Here is a 20,494-nt window from a genome sequence, read left to right on the forward strand (position 1 = left end):
TCTGGTTAGTCACATTGTACTGCTATTATTTTGAACAATACTGTATATAAACACACAATACTTGTTATAAATACACTAACATTTTCAAGGGATATGATGATATACACTCTTTAAAACTTTGGTTCCATAAAGAACCCTTCACATCCATGGAAACGTTCCATTGCACAAATTTAGTGGGAAAAGGTTGTTTAGATTATTTTCAATGTATTTTACACTAAGAAAAATATGATTCTTGAATGGAATCACTGCAGAAACCACCCTTCGGAACATTTAAGAGTATATGAAAAGTACATGATAGATAGATAGATAGATAGATAGATAGATAGATAGATAGATAGATAGATAGATAGATAGATAGATAGAATGAGAAACAAAAACATTATAAAAACATATTTTTATTCGTTTTAATGTGGAACTGTTTGTGGTATGAACTGTTGAAACTCCTTAATTTAAATTATAACTAAGCAAAAAGAAAAATCCCATATTCCATTTAAAGGTCTTCCAGATCCATATATCTGCACTATCTCTTAGGTGCAGAAATTGTGTTCTCATGAATTATTTGCTTTTATCTCCTGGACTATGGAAAGAATTCTCCAAAGCTAAACATGTCACAGATAGCGTGGTCTTCTAAGGTCGTGGCCATTGGATGCACAAAGTTCAAACAGACTACCGTGCAGGCACAGCTATATGTTCGGTACTGCTCTGGCTAGAAATGAAATCTTTTTTGTTGTTATTCTAAGAACCACCTAAACATGTCTAATGACTGGAATCCAGGCGAGCAGCTTTAGAGTTGATCTTCACGTGGCTGTGTACAGAGCAAAATCAATACTGTTCGTTCTTGTGACCAGATGAATCACAACAGCCTGGAGAGCCTTAATCAACTTTCTTAGGTTTCCGATTCTTCCATGTTACCACCCCTATGAAGGTGCCTGAAAAAAAACAATGAAGAAGAATGTGGTCACTAGAGCTGACAGAAACTGTAAATAATATGGATGTACTGTTGGATTAACATCACATTAATGTATTTATGATGACTTAGTTATAAGAGACTTATACAAGTTGAACAAAGCGAATATATCAAGGAAACACCAATATTTACAATATACAATGCAAGGTTTACAACTAGATTAGAAAGCAAGCTAGAGAAGATTTAAAAAAGTGTTTTTAGTGTGTAAGTGCATTGGTTTAATGGTGTGGGCTGTCAAGAGTTTGAGGAAGAAGTGTGTCTTCTGCTGCTTCAGGAAAAATGCATTTGTCTAAGCCATTCAGAAGGGTTTGGATATAACTAATAACATTTTAAACTTGACATACTACTAACATTTTTATGTTGATGGATTGATTGCTTACCAACAAAAAGTAAGAGGATCAATGCTGCAACTCCAGGAAGTATTACTGAATATTCTCGTGGAAGAAAATAACTGTGGATCACATGGTCACTGTCCACGAAAGGCTGGGAAAAGGGCAGAATTTCAAGATTTTTTTCAGTACCATATCAAAGCATGTTATGGGTGTCGTATTGATTTGGAAAACTGTAAAACAAATTTCTATGATTTAAATGTTTTTCAAGTTAAAGCATTAAACACACACACTTACCAACACTATGACCCAAATGGTGTAATACGTAAACAGCAACAGACTAAAACCAACAAGTCCAAAACCAACAGCTTGATCTGCTCCGGTTGCCTGAAAGGAAATAGTTTCTAGGGTTTATCTCAAACAAACATAAGTGCAAATTACATTTAATGTCTCACTTAAAATAAAATGTAAACATACAATAATAAACATAATATTTTAAAACAAATAAAATAAACATTTACTTCTGAGGAAATCATATGTTGTCTGAAATAAACAAATGACGTGTTTTTTAAGGCAAGTTTATCTTGCAAACCTACAGACAAATGGTGTGTTTACGAAGGGTCTTTATGTCTAGATCTCCGTGGGAGGTCAACTTATTCATTAGCTATAGTGAACAAATAAATACTTTTTTTAGAAATACATTTAAATAATCACATCAGAAATATTTTTGTATTAGTGAAGTATGTCGTCTTACTACGGACTGTACAGTGTGAAACTCGCTAAAACAGCTAATTAATCATATCGATAAACAGTTAACAACTAGGAACAACGCGGTGACCTACAAATAAGCATCATATTAATACATATACATGCAAACAAACAACAAAAAAACACTTCCACGTATATGTCAGATCATCTTACCATTTTGACTGTTACTTCCGCTAGTGTACTTCCGACTAACAACGGAAGTCGTGCTAGGAATTGTAGTTTTTTTTATTCTCTGAATGTTTCAGCACACGAGGGCGCTCAAAGACGTGCTAAATGCACATCTCATATTAAAATATGATATTTTTTTGTAGCAGAAAGCTGGGATAGCTGAGTTACAGCATTGAGCTCATAAAAGAGCACACTCCTCCTGTTATATTTAGTCTCAGCGTCATTACTACAGACAATGTATTCATTTATTGTTGTTATTATTATGCCCAATTGTCATGTTTTAAACTGTATTATTTATTAAACATTTATTTTATTAAATACTAGCAGATATACCATGTACTAGCAATAAAAAAATAAAAAAAACATAATTCTAAAGTAAATAATTTATTATGGTGAGTTAATAGCTGGATGTTGTTAAATAAATCACACAACAAAGATTATTATTCATGATACCCAACATGATCTTTATTTCCCCCAAATAATACATACAGATAATCTGACCTGACAGTTTCATTAAAGAAAGAAACATTCACATTTGAGTGTAGAAATATAGTTCTGCTGGTTTATGATTCAAAAGTATCCTCTCGATGCATGAAACCAGACATAAGACAGAGAAAACTTTGGAACAACAGCACATTGCTTATGTGTGATCTTAATATATAAATATTTGTCACGATCAGAAAAATACATTCATTTCCATAGTACTTTAGTGGTATATGCATTTATATATTTTTAAACAAATCTCCAGAATATATTTTACTTCCTGAATGTTGCTGTCATTAATATGGATGTTATCATGGAAAGCTTTCTGTAAGTGCATAGCTTTCATCATTTATGATAGTAAAGGAGAGATGAAGATAAAGATTCTGGAGAATGTGTGTGTGACATTAGCTAGTCTTCATAATTTAAGTGCTGCTGTAGTGAACTTTACATATTTATCATCCCAGGTTTCAGTATCCTGGAGCCTGTGCTGCTCAACACCGTTAATCCTCAGAATGTGCGTGCATTGATTAAACCTTATTTTTAAAGAGAACATGAGCTCCAGATTACTGAAATGTACAAAAACTATAAATTACATTGCTTCCATCTTTTGCATACAGACCCCAGTCTGCTCCCTGCAACAGCATCTTAAATCAAATGTGTTTGTCCGAGAAAGACAGAAGAAAGAACAAGAACCACAGATGGACATTATTTCATCACAAATTTAAAGAATTACTTAACACCAAGGTCAAGGGGAAAAAATCCCCCTGAAACAGATTCCAGTGAACCAGCCTGCTGGCTCGAAAATATAAAAATGACAGGATAAAGTTATTGTTCTTAGTTGCTAATAGCTTTTTTGTGTAAGAGTAGAAGAAAGCCAAGAGTAAACAACGAGAACACTTAGATATGTTTTTCAGTGTCTTCAGAGAATCCCTTTAAACGAGCTAAGCAGAAACATCCAGAACACTGGGCTTCATCAGGCCACATAACTATTATACTGTATAGTTTGCCATTTAAAAGTTAGTGTTACTTTTGATTCACATGTGGACTAATCCTGTAGAGAAACAGCTGGATGATCCCACAGACTCGTTTTTTTTTACTTTAAATGGCATGAATAATAAGAAAATTATATATATATATATATATTTAAAACACAAATACCCTCACCTGTGCAGTATACTAGTGAACAGTGATTGTTTAAACGTTTCATTTTAAGCCACTGGACAGGTGAAATATTTTAGGGCTAAATTCCCTGAAAGAACTCATTAAAATGGGCTTTAACAAAACAACAGGCCCACATTGCACTTTTCTCTCAACTGACACAAAAAAGGGAATAAAACCCACTACGTCAGTCTTGAACGTGGTGAATGTTCTCAGATCAACTGAGAAAGATTCATCTCCATGACAAAGATCATGAATAGCTAATTAGATGACAAACAAGCAGTGCATGACAGACTCTGTTTCACTGTCATGCCTGTTGTACATGTTTCCTATTGCACACCAGAAACTCTGCCAAGGACAGACGTGTGACAATGAGTCACAGTCTCTGATCTCGCCCTGCAGACAATGCAATTATTCAGCTGCATTTTACAACAATTGCTCTTGATATTTAAGCTGCACCTTGTAGGATCTCACTGGGCTATGACATTTACTGTAGATACCGACAAGTCATTAGTGACAGAATGCCACAAATGACTTGGCAGTGCTTTCAGAGCCAAAACTCAAAGTCACATGAATATTCAAAGCCGAAATCAGCAGCAAAGTGAAAGATTTGAAGAGTGAAACAGAAGTTTTGACAGACGAAGTTAGAAATACACTGGGAATTTTACTTACAAAAGAGAAAGAGAAAGGAAGAGAGGGGGCAGTAAAGTATATTTTTGTATTTCATGTTGACCAGGCCAGCTGGAACATATGTAAGCAAACTATTGCCCATCTCTGAGAAACAAGCACAAGTGTAGAGATACTGAAATTGGTTATATGGTGGAATGGCTTAACTGTTTTCTTTGCCTCAGACATATTTGTATGGCCAGCCATACATGACTTCATGCATATTATTCCATCTTTATCACAGGCTAATGGGCTGGTTACCGACTAAACTGCATTATTAGAATGTACCCAGGGGTGTAAATGCATCACAAAGAAATATAAGACATTAAATAATCCCACTTCAAAACTTTAAATGATATCTGAAAAGCTGCTAAAATTTGAGTATAACATAGAACTGAATTTTCTTTCTAAAACCTTTGGACTGCCCTCATCTTTCACAGTGTTAGACTGAAGCTCCCATCTTGCCTCATTTCAAGTAGTTTGTATTTTCAGAATCCGCTGTAAAATAATTATGATTAATTCATTCCTAATCATAGAACAATGAACGTACCCACCACTGTTTTTTCAGCAAATGTAATGCATGATTAGGGTGTTACAAGTGTAATAGGCGAGTAATATGTCAGGCCCATAAGAGGAGCAAGTTGTGAAGTCAGGTGCCCACTCTGACACCCAGTCCCTGTCTTGTTCTCGCCATCATTTACAAATAAAGAGTGGCTGTGTGAGAGTGTGACTGCTGTGGCCTCGGAAATCTAATGGCTCTCAATCACCACTGGTTCAAAAACACCCGCAGACACCCTGCCAAAGAACAAAAGAACACATCGTATTATAACAGCAAAATACACTACTAAAATTTCAGCTTTGCCAACTCAGGAATGAATTGCATTTAAAACAATTTGAACTAGAACATAATTTTTTTAATTGCAAGAATGTTTCAGAATATAAGTGTATTTACTAAGTTTTTTATTAAATAGATTCCTCCTTGGTGTGCATAAGATGAAAACAGATGATTTTAAATCTTACAGACCCCAAACTTTTGAATGGTAATAAAAGTACACTGTAAAGAAATACAGTATATAATTCTTAGTATAAGTTATAAATAAAACAAAGATTATTGGTGTATGTTTTACAGAAAAATACTTCAAATTGTCACTTTTAATTCAATGTTACTTGCCGTTTCTTTGTAATTGTACGTGATATTTACTAGCAATTTTTTAATGAAAATAGTTTCTACATCAACTTTTTTTTTCTTCAATGTAATACACAAATGCTTAATTAAATTCATACTTCTTACATTTATAACCGGAACACTAAATTAAAAGGCACATAAAAGAGAGCACCAGTTTACCTGTTGACAAGCTGGATGCCACTTAATGCTGTGGTCCCATCTCTACTGACGAACAGTGTTAAATTGCTGTCTGTGAGAGAAAGAGTATCAGAATAATCAGCTTCAGAGAAGAGGGTAAAACTCTCACATATATGTATCAGTAATCAAGGTGTTGAATTAAAATTAACTTCATAGGAACCAATGGCGCTAAATAGTTAATAAGACCCAATGTTTTCTCAGCACACCTTCAATGTTGCTAAAATCCGCAAAGTTCTGACTCTGCACAATCTTCTCCACGATATCATCTGCATCAATGCGCGTGTCGTCCACCCATGTGGGATGGTTCTCCACAGAGTCCGTCTTTCTCCTGTGTAGATATACAGAATAGATACTTCTTGTCTTTCAAATCAACTCCGTCATGTTATACTTCGGGTTTTAAAAACATGCCATTTCTTCATGTGCAGATTAACATTAGACAACAAAGTCATTTAGTATCTTGATGTTGGCAGTGACTGCGCACCTTGAGGGTCTGTTTGTGGGCAGAGCAGGTCGTGGAGGACGTGGTGGTCTCTCTGGTTTTACCACCTCTTTCTCTGGCTCTACGGGGCTCTCAATAGTTGTGGACGTCCCTCCTGATGTGTTGCTGCTGCTGGTGGAGGTGTTCCGCCGGTGCTGGGACAGATCTGTCAGGCTGGAGGAGTGAGAGTGCTCCGTACTGTAGCCTGCGTGGAGGACAAGACTAAGAGTGAGTATCTAATATCTGCAGTATTGTGAAAGAGAAACTAAATTTTTAAATGGGATGTAAGAATTTCATTTGCACTTTAACTTTTTAACTTCTTAAGTTTTGATCAATAAATACAATACAGTTCAAAGGTTTTTGAAAAAAAAAGAATGTTCAGACAGGCATGCATCTAATTAACTTGAACAAAGTGACAGTAAAGATATTCATAAAATGTTACAAAATATTTATAATTAAAATAACATGTTTTTTTTCACAGATATAAAATTAATTTTAAAAGATTTTAAGTAGTAAAAACAGTAATATTGTGAAATATTATTACAATTTAAAATGACAGTTTCTGTATTTCTGGTGAGAATAAGATTAAAAACCTCAAACCTCTGAATGGTAGTGTATGCAAATGAAAAAGTACACCCACTTTTCTGAAGTGAAATCAAATATTTGATTGTCTCCTGGATTATATTGTAAATTTTAAATTTAAATGATTATATGTAAATTTGATTTAAGAAAAAAAATATGATTAAGATAGAAGTGTAGTTTGAAGATGTTGTTTTTTATACTGTAATCAGCTATAATCTGTACCTGATGCTCTTTTGATCGTGCCCTGAGTCCCACCTGAGATTTTGCTCTGTTGGCTGGCAAAGCTAGAGTTGCGAGAGTGTCCCGTGGGAAACACTTCATCTGGACTGGACAGGTTCTCCTCCAATCCCTCCTGAAGTCCTCCTGAGAACAAACAACCTCAGTTAAGCACCATTCATTTAGAAAGCCCAAAATATATAACAAAAACAATATACCAAGTCATCATAAACTACTGTGCATTTTTAATACAACTGTAAATGTGTATAGCATTTATCTACTTGTTAACATTCTCCAAATTTCCTCATTTCAGAGATTGTCTACTGTAGGTGTGTTGGTCATACCAGAGTTGTTCACACAGGGTCTGCTCTTGACTGATCGACGAGTGCTGCCACCGAGGGACGGTGCAGAGTGGTGAGCGGTGCCCTCTCCCTTGCGGTCCAGCTGCAGAGAGGGGTCCTGACCAGCCATGGCAATGTTTTTAGCTGTGCTCACTGGCCTGAGGAAGTGGAGAAAGCAAGTTCATATGTCACCAGGGAGCAATAAGAGCATGTGTTTTCTCAATAATTTATACTTACACATTGACAACAAATGTAAACAAGAGGGGAGTTATACTGAGCATGGATCAAGATAACTAAACAACATTTTCTAAGCACAGTGCACTTTCTTTACGCCAAGGCCCCTCATTGTCCACTACCACATTTATTTTAATGTACAGAAACTAGAACTCCAGACTAGACTTTTGAATAGCTGAATCCCACTGATTTTCATAAAGAATGTACATGATATTGTCACCCATTTAAAATTTCTGGTTCTTCAAAGAAAAAATTTGGTGTTGAGGGGGTGGAAAAATAAATTATATTTAGTTGTTTTAGCTTATTTCTAATCTTGTTTTTTCTTATTTTAAAACATTTTGAGGCCACGTTTGCTGAGGGGCCCTAGTGGAAAACCATTTGAAATTTGTTAAAGGGGACATCAGATGCAAAATTCACTTTTACATGGTGTTTGTGTTTAAATAATTGTCATATTTCTCCCCTCAGCCAGTTGTAGCGACAACAATGTCTCATAAGCAATGCAGGTGTTTTGTAGTTGGATGTAAAAGTGAACATAAGAGTTCTCTTGATATGAGCCACTGAGGACACAATGGATTCGTTTTGTTTTTGATGGTAAGGTGCCATCAAATACACAATAAACAGAAGAGAGGGGCGGGGTGAGCAGTAGTTCATTATCTTTCAAAGAGACATGCACCGAAACGGGTCGCTGTGAACAGAGCTATTTTCAACAAGGTAAAAAGGGGTTGTTTTTTTGTATTTGTAAGTATTTTGCAGACATTTCATGAAGACCCTAAATCATACCAAACTGTGGAAAATGGGCATCTGATGACCCCTTTAAGAAATGTTAAATTCAGTAACACACTCACGTTTTAAAGCAGGGATCTCCAGAGAGAAGGGTCATACCAATAGTAACCTGGGAAGAAACATGAAAATATTACAAAATAAAAGGTGAAATATGAAACCAAATCTGCCTCATAACATAATGCAACTGCTTGTGGGAACCTACACATGAAATCTATATTAAAATGATCAAAATGACTAAAATATCTATGATTAAATGTTGTCTGTTCTTTTTCCCTTCACATTTTTCCTCCTGGCATGTCTACAAGACAGTGAGTCAGTCAGTCATTACAGGGACTGACTGTGTGTTGATGAGAGGGTTTGACCAGTCACATGTCACCCACACAGTGTACAAACTCTACATGACAAATAGTCTAATAGAAGGTGCTAGGATTAATGCAGAGAAATAGGTTACTGGCCTTTACAGATGAAAAAGACAGTGTTTCAGCTTTTGATTGGACTGACCGATGCCGATCAAAATGGACATGACATCCAAAAATAATATTGAGAGATGGACAGGACCTACCTCTGTATGCACAAGCATTCACACAGGGACACACTCACCTTGAGAATGGAGTTGTCCTGCCGAGTGTTCTTGGTGTCGTAGCCCTCTAGTATACAGCAGCGAACAGTGGAGCCTGAACCAGCAAACTCCGCCAAGTTGAGGTCAGCAAAGCCCAGCTGGAAATTAAAAAAAAGACTTTATCATCAGTCAGACATACAAAAATTTATAGCTCGAAACTCTTCCCAACAGGTTTTTGATTGATTTCTCTAGCTTTATGAGCAAGACACCAGGAATAAGTCTTGAAAACAATCTTTATTTTCATGATTTTTTTTCTTTTTTATCTTTTTTTAACATCTAGTCTTATTTATTCAAGGTAAATAAAAAAAGAAGAGAAATATAAAAACAGAAGTCTGTCAAGCTATAGAATCAGGAAAGCTAGTCTAGGGAAAAGGAAAAGTAAGGGTTAACTCTTATATAACGACAGGCGTGTGAAGTTGGCAGTCAGTCATGCATGAAACCTCATACCAGTGAGCATTCTTGGTGCTTTTCTCATACATTTATCTACAATCTTCCTCTCTCACTCTTCTTTCTCAGCAGTGTGCTTGCTCCAAAATTTAAATTAGCCTTGGTTGATGATATAAAGGTAGCTGATATAATTCTTTCCATTTCCTTTATTGGATGAATACCCTATACAGCCAGCACTAATGCATGTGACCAGCTTTCCTTTAAAAATCATTGATGTGTGATATTACAAAGAGAGATAAAGGGACAAACGCACAGACACACACAGAATAATATGTTTTATCTCACCTCAGTGAGAGAAAGAAGAACCCACCATAAATATTTTTGAAAAATATTTTTTAATTTTAAGACATTTTTGTGTACCCATAAGAATACAATACCTTCATATATTATCCTTTAAAAAACATTTATTCATTTCCATGGATTAATGCAAGTAATGATTCACATGCATGTCATCAAATAAACCTCTGGAGGAATACAAATGCTTCTATATTTACATTTCTTATGTCAAATCTAAAAAGTTAGGGCAAGCCTATTCTTCTTGCTACTCTGTTAGTTTCTAATAAGCTAAATGACCAATAGTTTGCTCATTTTAAATCATTTAGTGCAGTATTTAGTGCTGTAGAGTGGGATGCTGGCTCTACAGTTAAGTCTCTGTTCTTTAACCTGAAAACTATATACCTGCCTGAAAAAGAGACAATAAAAAGCAGGACAGACTGAAACATTAGGGTATTTTCACATCTTCTCACAGATCTGTGCATGCGTCTGTAGCCTTCCTTATCTATATTTGCTTTTCCACTGCTGCCTTTAGCACAAACCATTTCCTCTGTGACACGTCGTATTAACTGATAAGATTACTGTCAATGTACTGTAGCATTCAAATATTTGCAACAGCAAAGGCTCCCTTTAATTCCTCTTAAACGTCACATGCACCCACTTCTTCCTGCGTTTCTCACTTCTTCCTGGTTACAGTCCATAGATTTGACCTCCCTCGTTCCCTGCTTCTGCTGCGCCAGCACACAGTTCTGACACGGTGCTCCCGTTCAGGACGTAAGGGATCAGTAAATGAAGAGAAAAGGACATAGATGTACACTCCCAAACAAAACATCCTCCTGTAACTCATTACAAACACAACCAAGATGACCTGAACCAGCAGCATCACAATCATGGGGATGAAAACGCGAGGTGCACCACACTGCACCGCACTCTTTTTTGTTTTAATTTTAGAAAAGAGCAGTGTGCTGCAATTTTTTTTATGAAGCTAGGAAACCAACGAATCAGCTGTCCTGTCAGTCTTATCAAGGATTATAGCTTGAGCGCTCTAGAATCTTTGGTTTGCTGTTAAGTAAACGGTCAAATTAGCAGAAACTTAACAGAATAAATACAGCTCCAGATAACCCACGACCATCATAGCAGTGTCCGGATGTTCCAAGCAACCGTAAACCGTAAAAGGCATGCCTCTCCATTAAGTCGATTGGACAATTGAAGAAAAAAACAAAACACGAATGAAGTCGGGCGCTTTTCTGCATAGAGTTTTTTTTTTTTCAACTTCAGGAACAAACAGAACTCCTACAAAAACGCGAGGCACAGCAGGCGACTAAAACGCCTATAAACTGCCTATAAACGGTGTGCAAGACACTCACTAGTCACTACCAATAGAAAACTATTTTTAAAATGTGCCTCTTTGAAAAAAAAAACATTCTCTGTCTGATTGGCACCTATGAGTGTCATACTTATTCACACACACACACACACACATATATATATTTACATACTAACTGACACACATATATATGCATACTAGCGAAATATTACACATTTCACAATAAAAATTAATTTTACTCTTGTGATTGAAAAAATTAATTTTCAGCAGCCATTACTCTAGTCTTCAGCTATATGAGGGGAGGGATGGCCTGTGTCAGGCTTTCCTGTATTACCGAAAATATGTGTTCAGCTTTTTGTCTTTTATCAGGTATTGCTTGAATTTACTGTACAATTAACGTTGGGTGGTACAAGCAATGGTTTTGATTTAGAGATTCTCAAGGTGTGGAAACACATGTCTACAACAGGCCCAGACCAGATGACTGAATCCCTAACTCTAACCTCCCACTGCATTACACCCTTTTTATTTATGCAGTACTTCCTGCACATGTGGTGCCCTGCGTGTCATGTAGTACAGTATGAATACTTGAGTATCAGCATGTGACTCGCAAGACATTTGTGTTTGTAATCATATAATGCCCCAAGGGAAAAAAACAGAGATCTTTGCAATAACAGAGCGTGAGAAAAAATGTGTAATAGAGACAGTACGTGAGGAAGAAACAATGACATGGAGAGTGAGAAGAAAGTAGGAATGTGCTATATCATGCCATCCAATATAATACCTTTATAAATTTTTACATGATCAAAAAGTGTCACAGAGACGCAATGACATATGGTGAATATATATATTTCCCTAGCGCCCTCAACAACAACACCTCAAACCCAATAGGTGTGTTCGACTTGAAGCAGTGCTGCACTGACTGATCGGTGTATAACAACAAAGTATCGCAAGAGGGGTTCTAGAGCCCCTATATTCGAGCGCAGACTATTGCCTTCAAAAATAGGGGAGGAGCATATCTTTAGTAAAGCGGCGGAAAGAGAGGGGAGGGAACCGGTGATTTCAACCGACTGCCTGAGGCTACCGTAAAAAGACGGCCTGCACCTCGTCATGAAAGCTTATCAATTGAAGTGTTCAAAGCCTTGCCAATTTAAACATTCAAAACAGTTTAAAGCATTCAAACAGAAGACGTGGAAAAACTCAACTAAGAGTTTGCATGACGAGTGTTAATTTACTAGCTGCTGTCAGTGTCCTTAATGTTAATCCAAGAAATTAAATAGGAGAAAAACACTCACTGCTCTTTACTGAATTACTTTGTAATTTTAAAAAGAATTAATCTATATTTAATGTACACAGTAAAAACCATGCAATGCTATTTACATTTGATTATTCATTTTCTGTACCTAGACACCTACAAACGTGGAAAAATCTTAAACATTGTTTAATTTGTTTATTTGTGCTATTTACACAATTTCAAACAGGGCCCACCACTAAAACCTGCCCCGGATCCACACCAAATCTCAGCTATGGCCCTGTACACAAGCTTGGCCTGCTTCAAGTCAAACACACAGCTGCGGCTTCCACCTTATGACAATAGATTTACACTTCAGATTAGGTAGTCTGTAGTCGATGACAGTAGCTCATTGGAAAAAGATTGAAAATGTCTTTCATTTTGTTTGGACTAATTAATGCTGCTGCCTGCCATCTGCAACCTCCAATAAAATGTTGTTCCATGTTCTTTGGGATTTTTTCATATATTGATCATAAATATTGTTATTTCAAATATTCTTGAAATATTGTGATATAATTTTGAGGCTATATCACCCACTCCGTGAAGAAAGGGATAAGGGGATGAGCTCTTACCTTTGAAAAAGCCTTTCCACCTTTAAGTTCCTGCAGGGAAAAAGAGAGAGAGAGAGAGAAAGAAAGATTAATTGTTATGCAATGTTTTCTGTTGTTGTGGTGATGCTACGTAGCAAAAGAAGTAAAGGGTAATGAGTAAAGGAAATCATGAGACGGCAGATATCCTGTATGGATTAAACCAAACATATGAACTTCATACCTCCATAATCTGACCGTTAAGATGGATAAGGGTGTTTTTTCAACCATGGGCACTTTTATGTATTTTGATTTTTATTTAAACTAACAGATTTCAACTGTAAGAAGGTTATATACAAATAGTTTGGAAACTAAATCCAACAGTTAATCTTTATTGTCTTTGTTCAATCTTATTGTTTTACCCTTGTCCTAGACCCAGATTTTTTAATTGTATTTAAAAATCATGATTTTGATTATATTCTAAATGAAGCCTGAAGCAAGTGTCATTGAACACAATACAACCCAGCTGATGTGAAAATGAAAAAATATCAAGGTAGCACAATATTTTTATTGTGTGTCTTAAATTTTTGTGCAAGAAGTGTGAAAATGTTATTTAACTTTGTGTATTTAAAATACATCAAATAGCTCTGAAGTTAACTATAGCAAGACATAAAAGGCATAGACGGGGCAAAGGTGTCCATAGTTACACCCTTTAAAAATGCTTTGAAAAATATTATTTGTCACTTAAGATTAAAACAAGCTATTCATTTTATTTTTGCAGGTCTGAAAAGAAGAGCTCTTTGATATATTATAATGGTTGTGTTGTTGAGACTAACCTTACGCACAGACACTCGGCAAATGCAGGGGTCCAAGACCCCAGTGGCAGGAATGGCACTCATCTTACACACGAAGGAGAACTTTTTCCGCCAGCGAACACAGTTCTCCTGAACCTCGTGTCTGTGGAGAGAAACAGAGAGAGAAGAAGTCATCAGCATTATTACAAATCTTTATGAGGCGGCCAGTGAAACATTACTGAGACCACAGACAAAACAAACAAAAGAATGAACTCTGTGTTGATTAACAAATGGCCAATATCATCATTTAGGATGATAGATGTTCACAGGGTTGCATATCAGTGAGAAAGTCTGGCCAGAGATGCTGAACACTTTTGTGCAGTCTATTCACTGGGACTAATCGCTCTTCACCACAACAGTCCATCTTTGTGAAACAACAGAACTGTGCACAGGAAATGAGAACATTAAGAAACAGACTGGAACACAGCTGAGCTTTCAGTCACAAATGAAGCTAGACAGTGGCAGCAGAAGATGTAAAAGAGACTGTACAGTACGAAATGCCAAAGGAACCATTCTCATTCTTTCATCTCTGCAGACCTCTTTGATGAAAGTGGGTCAATATGTTCTCCCTTCGCTTTCTGTTATGTTCCTTTTCATCATCCTTCATTCCTACAGCACTTTAGCACTGCACCGCTCTCTTACATCCCCAACCACATTCATAAACTCTTGATGGATGGTAAAACTTATATCTATTTGTTAGTTCACTTAAAAAGATTAATTTCAGTTTATACAGTAAGAAATATTGTGTTAATTTTGAAGTGAAAAGCTTAAGGCCAGTGATGTGTTCTTGCTGTATTTTATTTATTGGAGATATTATTATTTAATATTAAATGTAATATCAAAATTGTCATTATTCAGTTAAACACAGCTTAACTGAGTAGAATCATTCTATAGCCTGTTGTCAGCCCTTAAAAATATATATGCCTTTATATAATTCACAGAAACAAAACTGTCAAAATGCATAGATACATTAATCCTTCTATTGTTATTTCGTGTGTGTGTCCTGGGTCAATTTTGACCAGACTATCAACTATTTTTAGTATTAAGTTTTACATAAATCTGTAAATTATTATTACATAATTAAAATGTATATTAGACATATTTCATATATTCTACAAAAATGAGAAGATCAACCTTTTGTACCTTTATCAGTGTTTTTTTTTTTTTAAAGTGATAGGGTCCTTTTTATGATTTTCACTTTTGTGCTATACCAGTTAAATTTATTTTTTCTTATATACTAGAGCTGTAGTCAAGTCCAGCTTTGTCGAGTCCAAGTCAAGTCCAAGTCCAGGACTAGTCGAGACCGAGTCAAGACCGAGTCCAAAAGTTTCGAGTCCAAGTCAAGTCCGAGTCCAAATGAGAGAAAAAAGGGTCCTCTTCAAGACCACATACTTAACTACTGATAATGTTTGTGATGCGAGAGAAAGCATATCTCCTATTCTAAGAAAATAATTGTACATTATTATTTGTGATGATCAAAAAGCATGTGAAAACTCTGTAGGACAGGGGTCTCCAAACTACATCCTGGAGGGCCAATGTCCTGAAAAGTTTATCTCCAACTGGCCTTAACACACCTGGAAGATTAATGTGTCTAGTAAGAGCTTGATTAGATGGTTCAAGTGTGTATAATTAGGGTTAAAGTTAACAGGGGCGTTACACAAGATCCTGGGCCCTATGCATAGGCAGTCCTGATGGGAGCCCATGCCCCCCCACCCATGAAAATATCCAGGTAAAATAAAATATATTTCAGATTCCTACTTTTCAAGGGCCCTCTCTTCCTTTGGGGCCCTGGTAATCAGTACTGGTTTTACCCCCAGTCCGATCCTGGGAGCTAAACTATAAAGGACACTGGCCCTCTAGAACAGAGTTCGGAGCTGTAAGGACAAATTATTTTTATGTACTTTATTTTCATTTTATTTACTTAATAATGCTGCTTTTGCTGACATTATGTCTGTGGTCAAAAATTAAAATGACTGATGCCCAGACACACGCACACGCACACGCACAGCGACACAGTGCACAGACACACGCAAAGCTCGGGATATGACAAATGCGCACAGCAAGGAAGGGATACGTTTGGCTCTACTGGGCATGCGCACATAAATACAGCGACATTTTTGTCACACTGTACTTAGTGCTTGCATAGACTACTCTGCGCTGTCGGAAACAATCAACTACTCCAGCATGCATTAAGCATAATTCACACAAAGTGTTTGCAAGTACGACATGAATTTCAGAATTACAATATTGCGTGGAGCTGTTACTATATGGCCTTATCTATGTTGCATGTAAAAATAAAATATGTAATGTAATAATTAGGGTTGTGCCTGAAGCCGAATTCCTTATTCGGAATGGCAAGGATAATGGCTTAAAAAACGAATAACGCACAAGGAATAATTCTGCCTGAATACTCGGCTGAAGCTGACACAGTCTGGTGTTTGCTAGATAACAGGTGAGCCAGGGCATCAGCGCCAGAAGTGAATGAATGTAAACTTTATGAGTGAAAAGAGCGCAAATCAAACACCGCATTGTTGTCGCCTCTCTGTGCATCTCTCAGAAATCAGAGCGTTGCAAGAGTAATTTTACCTATAATAATAGGCTACATCATACACGTTATAGTATTTGTATATATTTAAAAGGCAATGATTTAAAGCTTAGGCTATGGTATGATTCAAATGAATGGAATAAGCACAGCGCGCTCACCAATCAAACAGCAGCGCTGCGCGTCTCAGTCTCTCAAAAACCAAACTCTCCAAAGTTCTCTCTCAGGAGTAGGCTAATAATCAGCTTAGATACGGATACATTGTCTACTTGTCCTACATGTTTGCATCTTTACCTTTTGCTGGTTTGCGCGGCACACACACATTTGTTTAGTGAAGTTCACTAAACATTATAGTATCGCTTAAAGTGTTCTGCGTACTGAAAATGTGCGCATTGAATGGATTCAGTCGTGTTCAAATGATCACTAAACATTTGTCATGACATCTCTCTGCTTGCATGATAAATATTATTTTAGAAATTAATAATTATTTTAGTTTAACACGACATACTTGTTCAGTGATAACTACGAAAAAAATATAAAAAGTCATAACAGTCTTATCAAGTAACTGTACGATGTTGTATCCGAATGCAGACAGGAAAAATTTTGTGATTGTTACAGATACAAATACTGGCTGTTACATGACAATTTAAATATGTAATGTCATAATTATAAAGTTTTTAAAATTTATATATGTAACTGTTGCATAAGGCTATACATTAATAAGCGTTTATCAATTAAAAAAAAAGATTTAGTGTTTTCATTTGCAATAGCATGAACCACGTGTAGCCGAGTAACTCAAGCATTTTTTTAATAAAAAAATCGGCTAGTAGAAATCAGAAGTCTTGCAACCCCTATACTGTACAACAATTAGTATTTCATTATTGTAAAGGGGACGTTTGAGGCGATCTAGGTGTAGACGTAAATAAAACACAATCTAACATAGAAAATTAAATTAGAAACATATAAACTTTTCAGGTCGCAGCAAGTGCACCACTGGTCATGCACATCCTTTCCCGGAACAATACTGAAAGCTGAGATGGAGAAACAGATGATCAAGGATAGACATTTTTTAAATGAATCTATTATCAGAGCTGGAAATCCATTTATTATTTGCTGAAACTTCATCTTCATGGAGAGCGGGTCATGGTTGCCCAGCAACAGCAGACGCCACTGGAGCGCAAGCGCTGATTACAGAGTGCTTTGGAAATAAGGAGAGCGGCGCGCCTAGCGTTTTCCACATGTTTTCAGTCGCGACATCATGCAAATGTGGTTTTGTTTTGAAGGATACATTTTTTTTTTTTTTTTTTTTTTGCTGAACTCGGTCGAGACCAACTAGAAGACTTGGCGAGTCCAATGGCCAAGTCCGAGTGCAAATGCAACGAGTCCGAGACAAGTCCGAGACGACAGAAAAATGTCTCGAGTCCGGACTCGAGTCCAAGACCGGACTCGAGTACTACAGCCCTAACTATAATATACTGGATCACACATAATCATACTATACATGCAAACACAAAGATCTCTAAATATCGTACAATTTAGTACTAAATGTTCTAAGGTAGGGCATGTTCCCCGCCAATTTGTACATCTCTCCCGGGGTCATTATGAAATTCAAAGTCATTTTTATATCCAGACACAAGTGACAATTCTTTAGGAACATTATCCGGCCCCTAATATAGAGACTGCAATCACAAAACCAAGTGATGTTGTATCTGTCTCACTAGATATTACCCGCTTGTTTCCACACTGTTAGCCTTCATATTGTATGGTGTCTGGAGGCAGATTTGATGGCCTCCTCCTGTCCTTTATTTACCCTGGGCATATTGCCAAGGCATCTGTCCCTGATATCCGCTGGCCTGCCAGGGAAAATGAGTACGGATAACAGCACATGCATTACCCGAGAGTGACCCTGAACAGACTGGCCCTCCACTAGTACCACACACACACAAACTGCTGATGGGCTACAGGTCACGTTTGACTGAACTAGATATGACTGATAACAAAGATAAGACTTAGCATCCCAGGCTAAACAGTTATTTAGCAAACTAAAAAATAATTTCCATTTCAAAGCTAATTGTCAACCAAAACTACTCAGGTTCATAATACACAGTTAAAGCTGAGGAAGACTTCCAAACTTACTCCACATGACACACGTCTGGAGCTACAGCCCCTGGCTTGCAGTTCTTCCAGAGTCTGAAGAACATCCCATTGCTTTGTTAACTGGAGTGAGAAAATGTTTCCTTCCTGTTCTCGAAGCAACATCAGACATTCACAAGTTCTTTTGAAACACTCAAGCACCTGTCAGCTCACAGATGGAGGATGAATCATAAAGATCAAATCAAGACTTCCCGTTGGTATTAGGGCCCTATGATTTACGTGATGCAGAAAACGTAGACGGAATCATGGAATCAAGTCATAACAACAGAATTTATAGTTTAAAGTCTGACTTATACTTCTGTGTCAGACCTATGCTGTAGTCTTTATGCGTAGGCTATCTGTCAGTTTTCATTTATAGTTCTGCGTAGTTGTCCACGTCGACGTACAGTACACATGCAAACCGCTAATCTGCACTGTCCACGGGCATGTTACTGGTGTAACCTGCAGACCACGACAAAAGCCGAAGAAGAAGCAGCTCGTCAGAGAAGCATTATAGCCGTGATAAGTATCAAATCTTTAAATTAGAATTTAAAACTACAAAAGGAGACAACAACGGAGATGATGACATTCTTTTCATCTCCACAAGGACTTGTACCATGGAAGATCAACATTGTTTGTCGTGCACCTGTTCTTTGCTTTGTTTTATTATTTATTTAGTGCACTTAAATACCATAGACTGTATAAAAACACAAAACACAAAACTCAAGAGGAGGGAGGGATTCTAGCAGACCAATCACAGCGCTTGCTGTATGTGTAGAATTGAAGAGCTGTTTGATTTTTGGAGAGATGCAAGTCAGGCTACGGCGTAAAGGAGTGTGTTTATGCATAGTCTACGAAGTAGTATATCAACCTTAACGCAGAATGTCACCGTATTTGTCAAATTTTGAATAAATTATTCAATAGAAAGGGCATTACAATTAAATCACATCGTGATATGGATTAATAACTGTAAATATTAAGCTGGAAAAGTTTAAATATGAATCCTGCATGTTCTGCATGTCTCTGTTAATGAATGGAGCAGAAGCATTGTTTCGCTTATTACACACATATGGAAGCGCGTGATATTATACCATCCAAAGTGAAATAATTAGTAAATAATTAAACATACTAAAATACAGAATTAGGTAACACTGAAACATATGGTGAAGGGAAAAAAAACATTTCATAGGGCCCTAAATGTAATTTTTTGTAAAACTTTTAATAAATTGATGTGAAAATGTTAAGTTTTATGATTTTAATGAATTAGACATGCTTTTTGATTAATATAATTTAATTTAACCATTAAAAAGGAGTCGAGAAAATTTTTTAATGGAATAAAACGGAATGCAGAAAAATGTACACGGGAAATATGGAATTTGGAAAAAAAAAATATTGGAATTTGGGAAAAATAAAAAAGATATCATAGGGTACTATGGTGGTATGAAGATTAGAGGAGAACAGAATAATCAAACATGACCTTTGTAAAAAAATAAAAAAATAGTACGGTGAATCTCAAAGGGTTCATATAGATTCGCTGAATACATAACAACCTTCTTGACATTTTATTTTAAGTTCTGTGCCTTCAAGTCCAAATAGCAGTCCACAAAACCCCTGTGGCACAGCATGACTAAACAAACCTATAGGGTTATTCACTCATCACATTAGGTTGTAGGGAAATGCAGAAGGGCATGGGCTTCCACAGAAAGTCTTAATGGGTTTTTATAAAAGCTGTTTTACATTAATATGTGACAAAGTCGGTGGTTATTATTCCCAGAAAAGACTAATTACACACAGTCATAACTCAAACTTGAATTCTAAAACTGCTGTGTACAAACTAAAGTTTCTAAAAGACATAACAATCAACCACTCGGTTGAATGACTCAATGGCATTAAACTCACATACACATGAAGCCAAAATACACAAAATATTCACTGTTAAAGTGGTGTC

The 20,494-nt window shown here is 36.5% G+C and overlaps 2 protein-coding genes across 4 annotated transcripts in view; both read right to left on the bottom strand.

Moving 5' to 3' along the window:
- Positions 1 to 377: 377 nt before the first annotated feature.
- Positions 378 to 2,258, bottom strand: LOC113075003 (dolichol phosphate-mannose biosynthesis regulatory protein-like). Of its 2 annotated transcripts, none has more exons than XM_026247726.1 (4): positions 2,218 to 2,258; positions 1,594 to 1,683; positions 1,348 to 1,450; positions 378 to 929 (listed from the first exon to the last, which is right to left on the bottom strand). In XM_026247726.1, exons 1-4 carry the CDS (start codon positions 2,218 to 2,220, stop codon positions 874 to 876), a joined length of 252 nt encoding a protein of 83 aa, XP_026103511.1. In that variant the 5' UTR covers positions 2,221 to 2,258; the 3' UTR covers positions 378 to 873. The 2 variants fall into 2 exon arrangements, with proteins under 2 accessions (XP_026103511.1, XP_026103507.1); XM_026247722.1 differs by lacking the exon at positions 2,218 to 2,258 and adding an exon at positions 1,818 to 1,847.
- A 417-nt stretch (positions 2,259 to 2,675) lies between these two features.
- Positions 2,676 to 20,494, bottom strand: part of LOC113075017 (protein FAM102A-like) — a 42,938-nt gene continuing 25,119 nt past the window's right edge. Inside the window, exons 3-12 of one of the 2 annotated variants that reach the window (XM_026247734.1) lie at positions 13,854 to 13,974; positions 13,063 to 13,092; positions 9,137 to 9,253; positions 8,599 to 8,645; positions 7,523 to 7,677; positions 7,185 to 7,325; positions 6,384 to 6,585; positions 6,109 to 6,230; positions 5,885 to 5,954; positions 2,676 to 5,334 (exon numbers count right to left, since the gene is read on the bottom strand). In XM_026247734.1, coding sequence (XP_026103519.1) covers positions 5,289 to 5,334; positions 5,885 to 5,954; positions 6,109 to 6,230; positions 6,384 to 6,585; positions 7,185 to 7,325; positions 7,523 to 7,677; positions 8,599 to 8,645; positions 9,137 to 9,253; positions 13,063 to 13,092; positions 13,854 to 13,974 — 1,051 coding nt within the window. In that variant the 3' untranslated portion in view covers positions 2,676 to 5,288. The remainder of the gene's footprint in view (positions 5,335 to 5,884; positions 5,955 to 6,108; positions 6,231 to 6,383; positions 6,586 to 7,184; positions 7,326 to 7,522; positions 7,678 to 8,598; positions 8,646 to 9,136; positions 9,254 to 13,062; positions 13,093 to 13,853; positions 13,975 to 20,494) is intronic. The other variant, XM_026247739.1, reaches the window with a different exon arrangement.

The sequence above is a fragment of the Carassius auratus genome, chromosome 5 (assembly GCF_003368295.1).
Source record: "Carassius auratus strain Wakin chromosome 5, ASM336829v1, whole genome shotgun sequence".
NCBI classification, from domain to species: domain Eukaryota; kingdom Metazoa; phylum Chordata; class Actinopteri; order Cypriniformes; family Cyprinidae; genus Carassius; species Carassius auratus.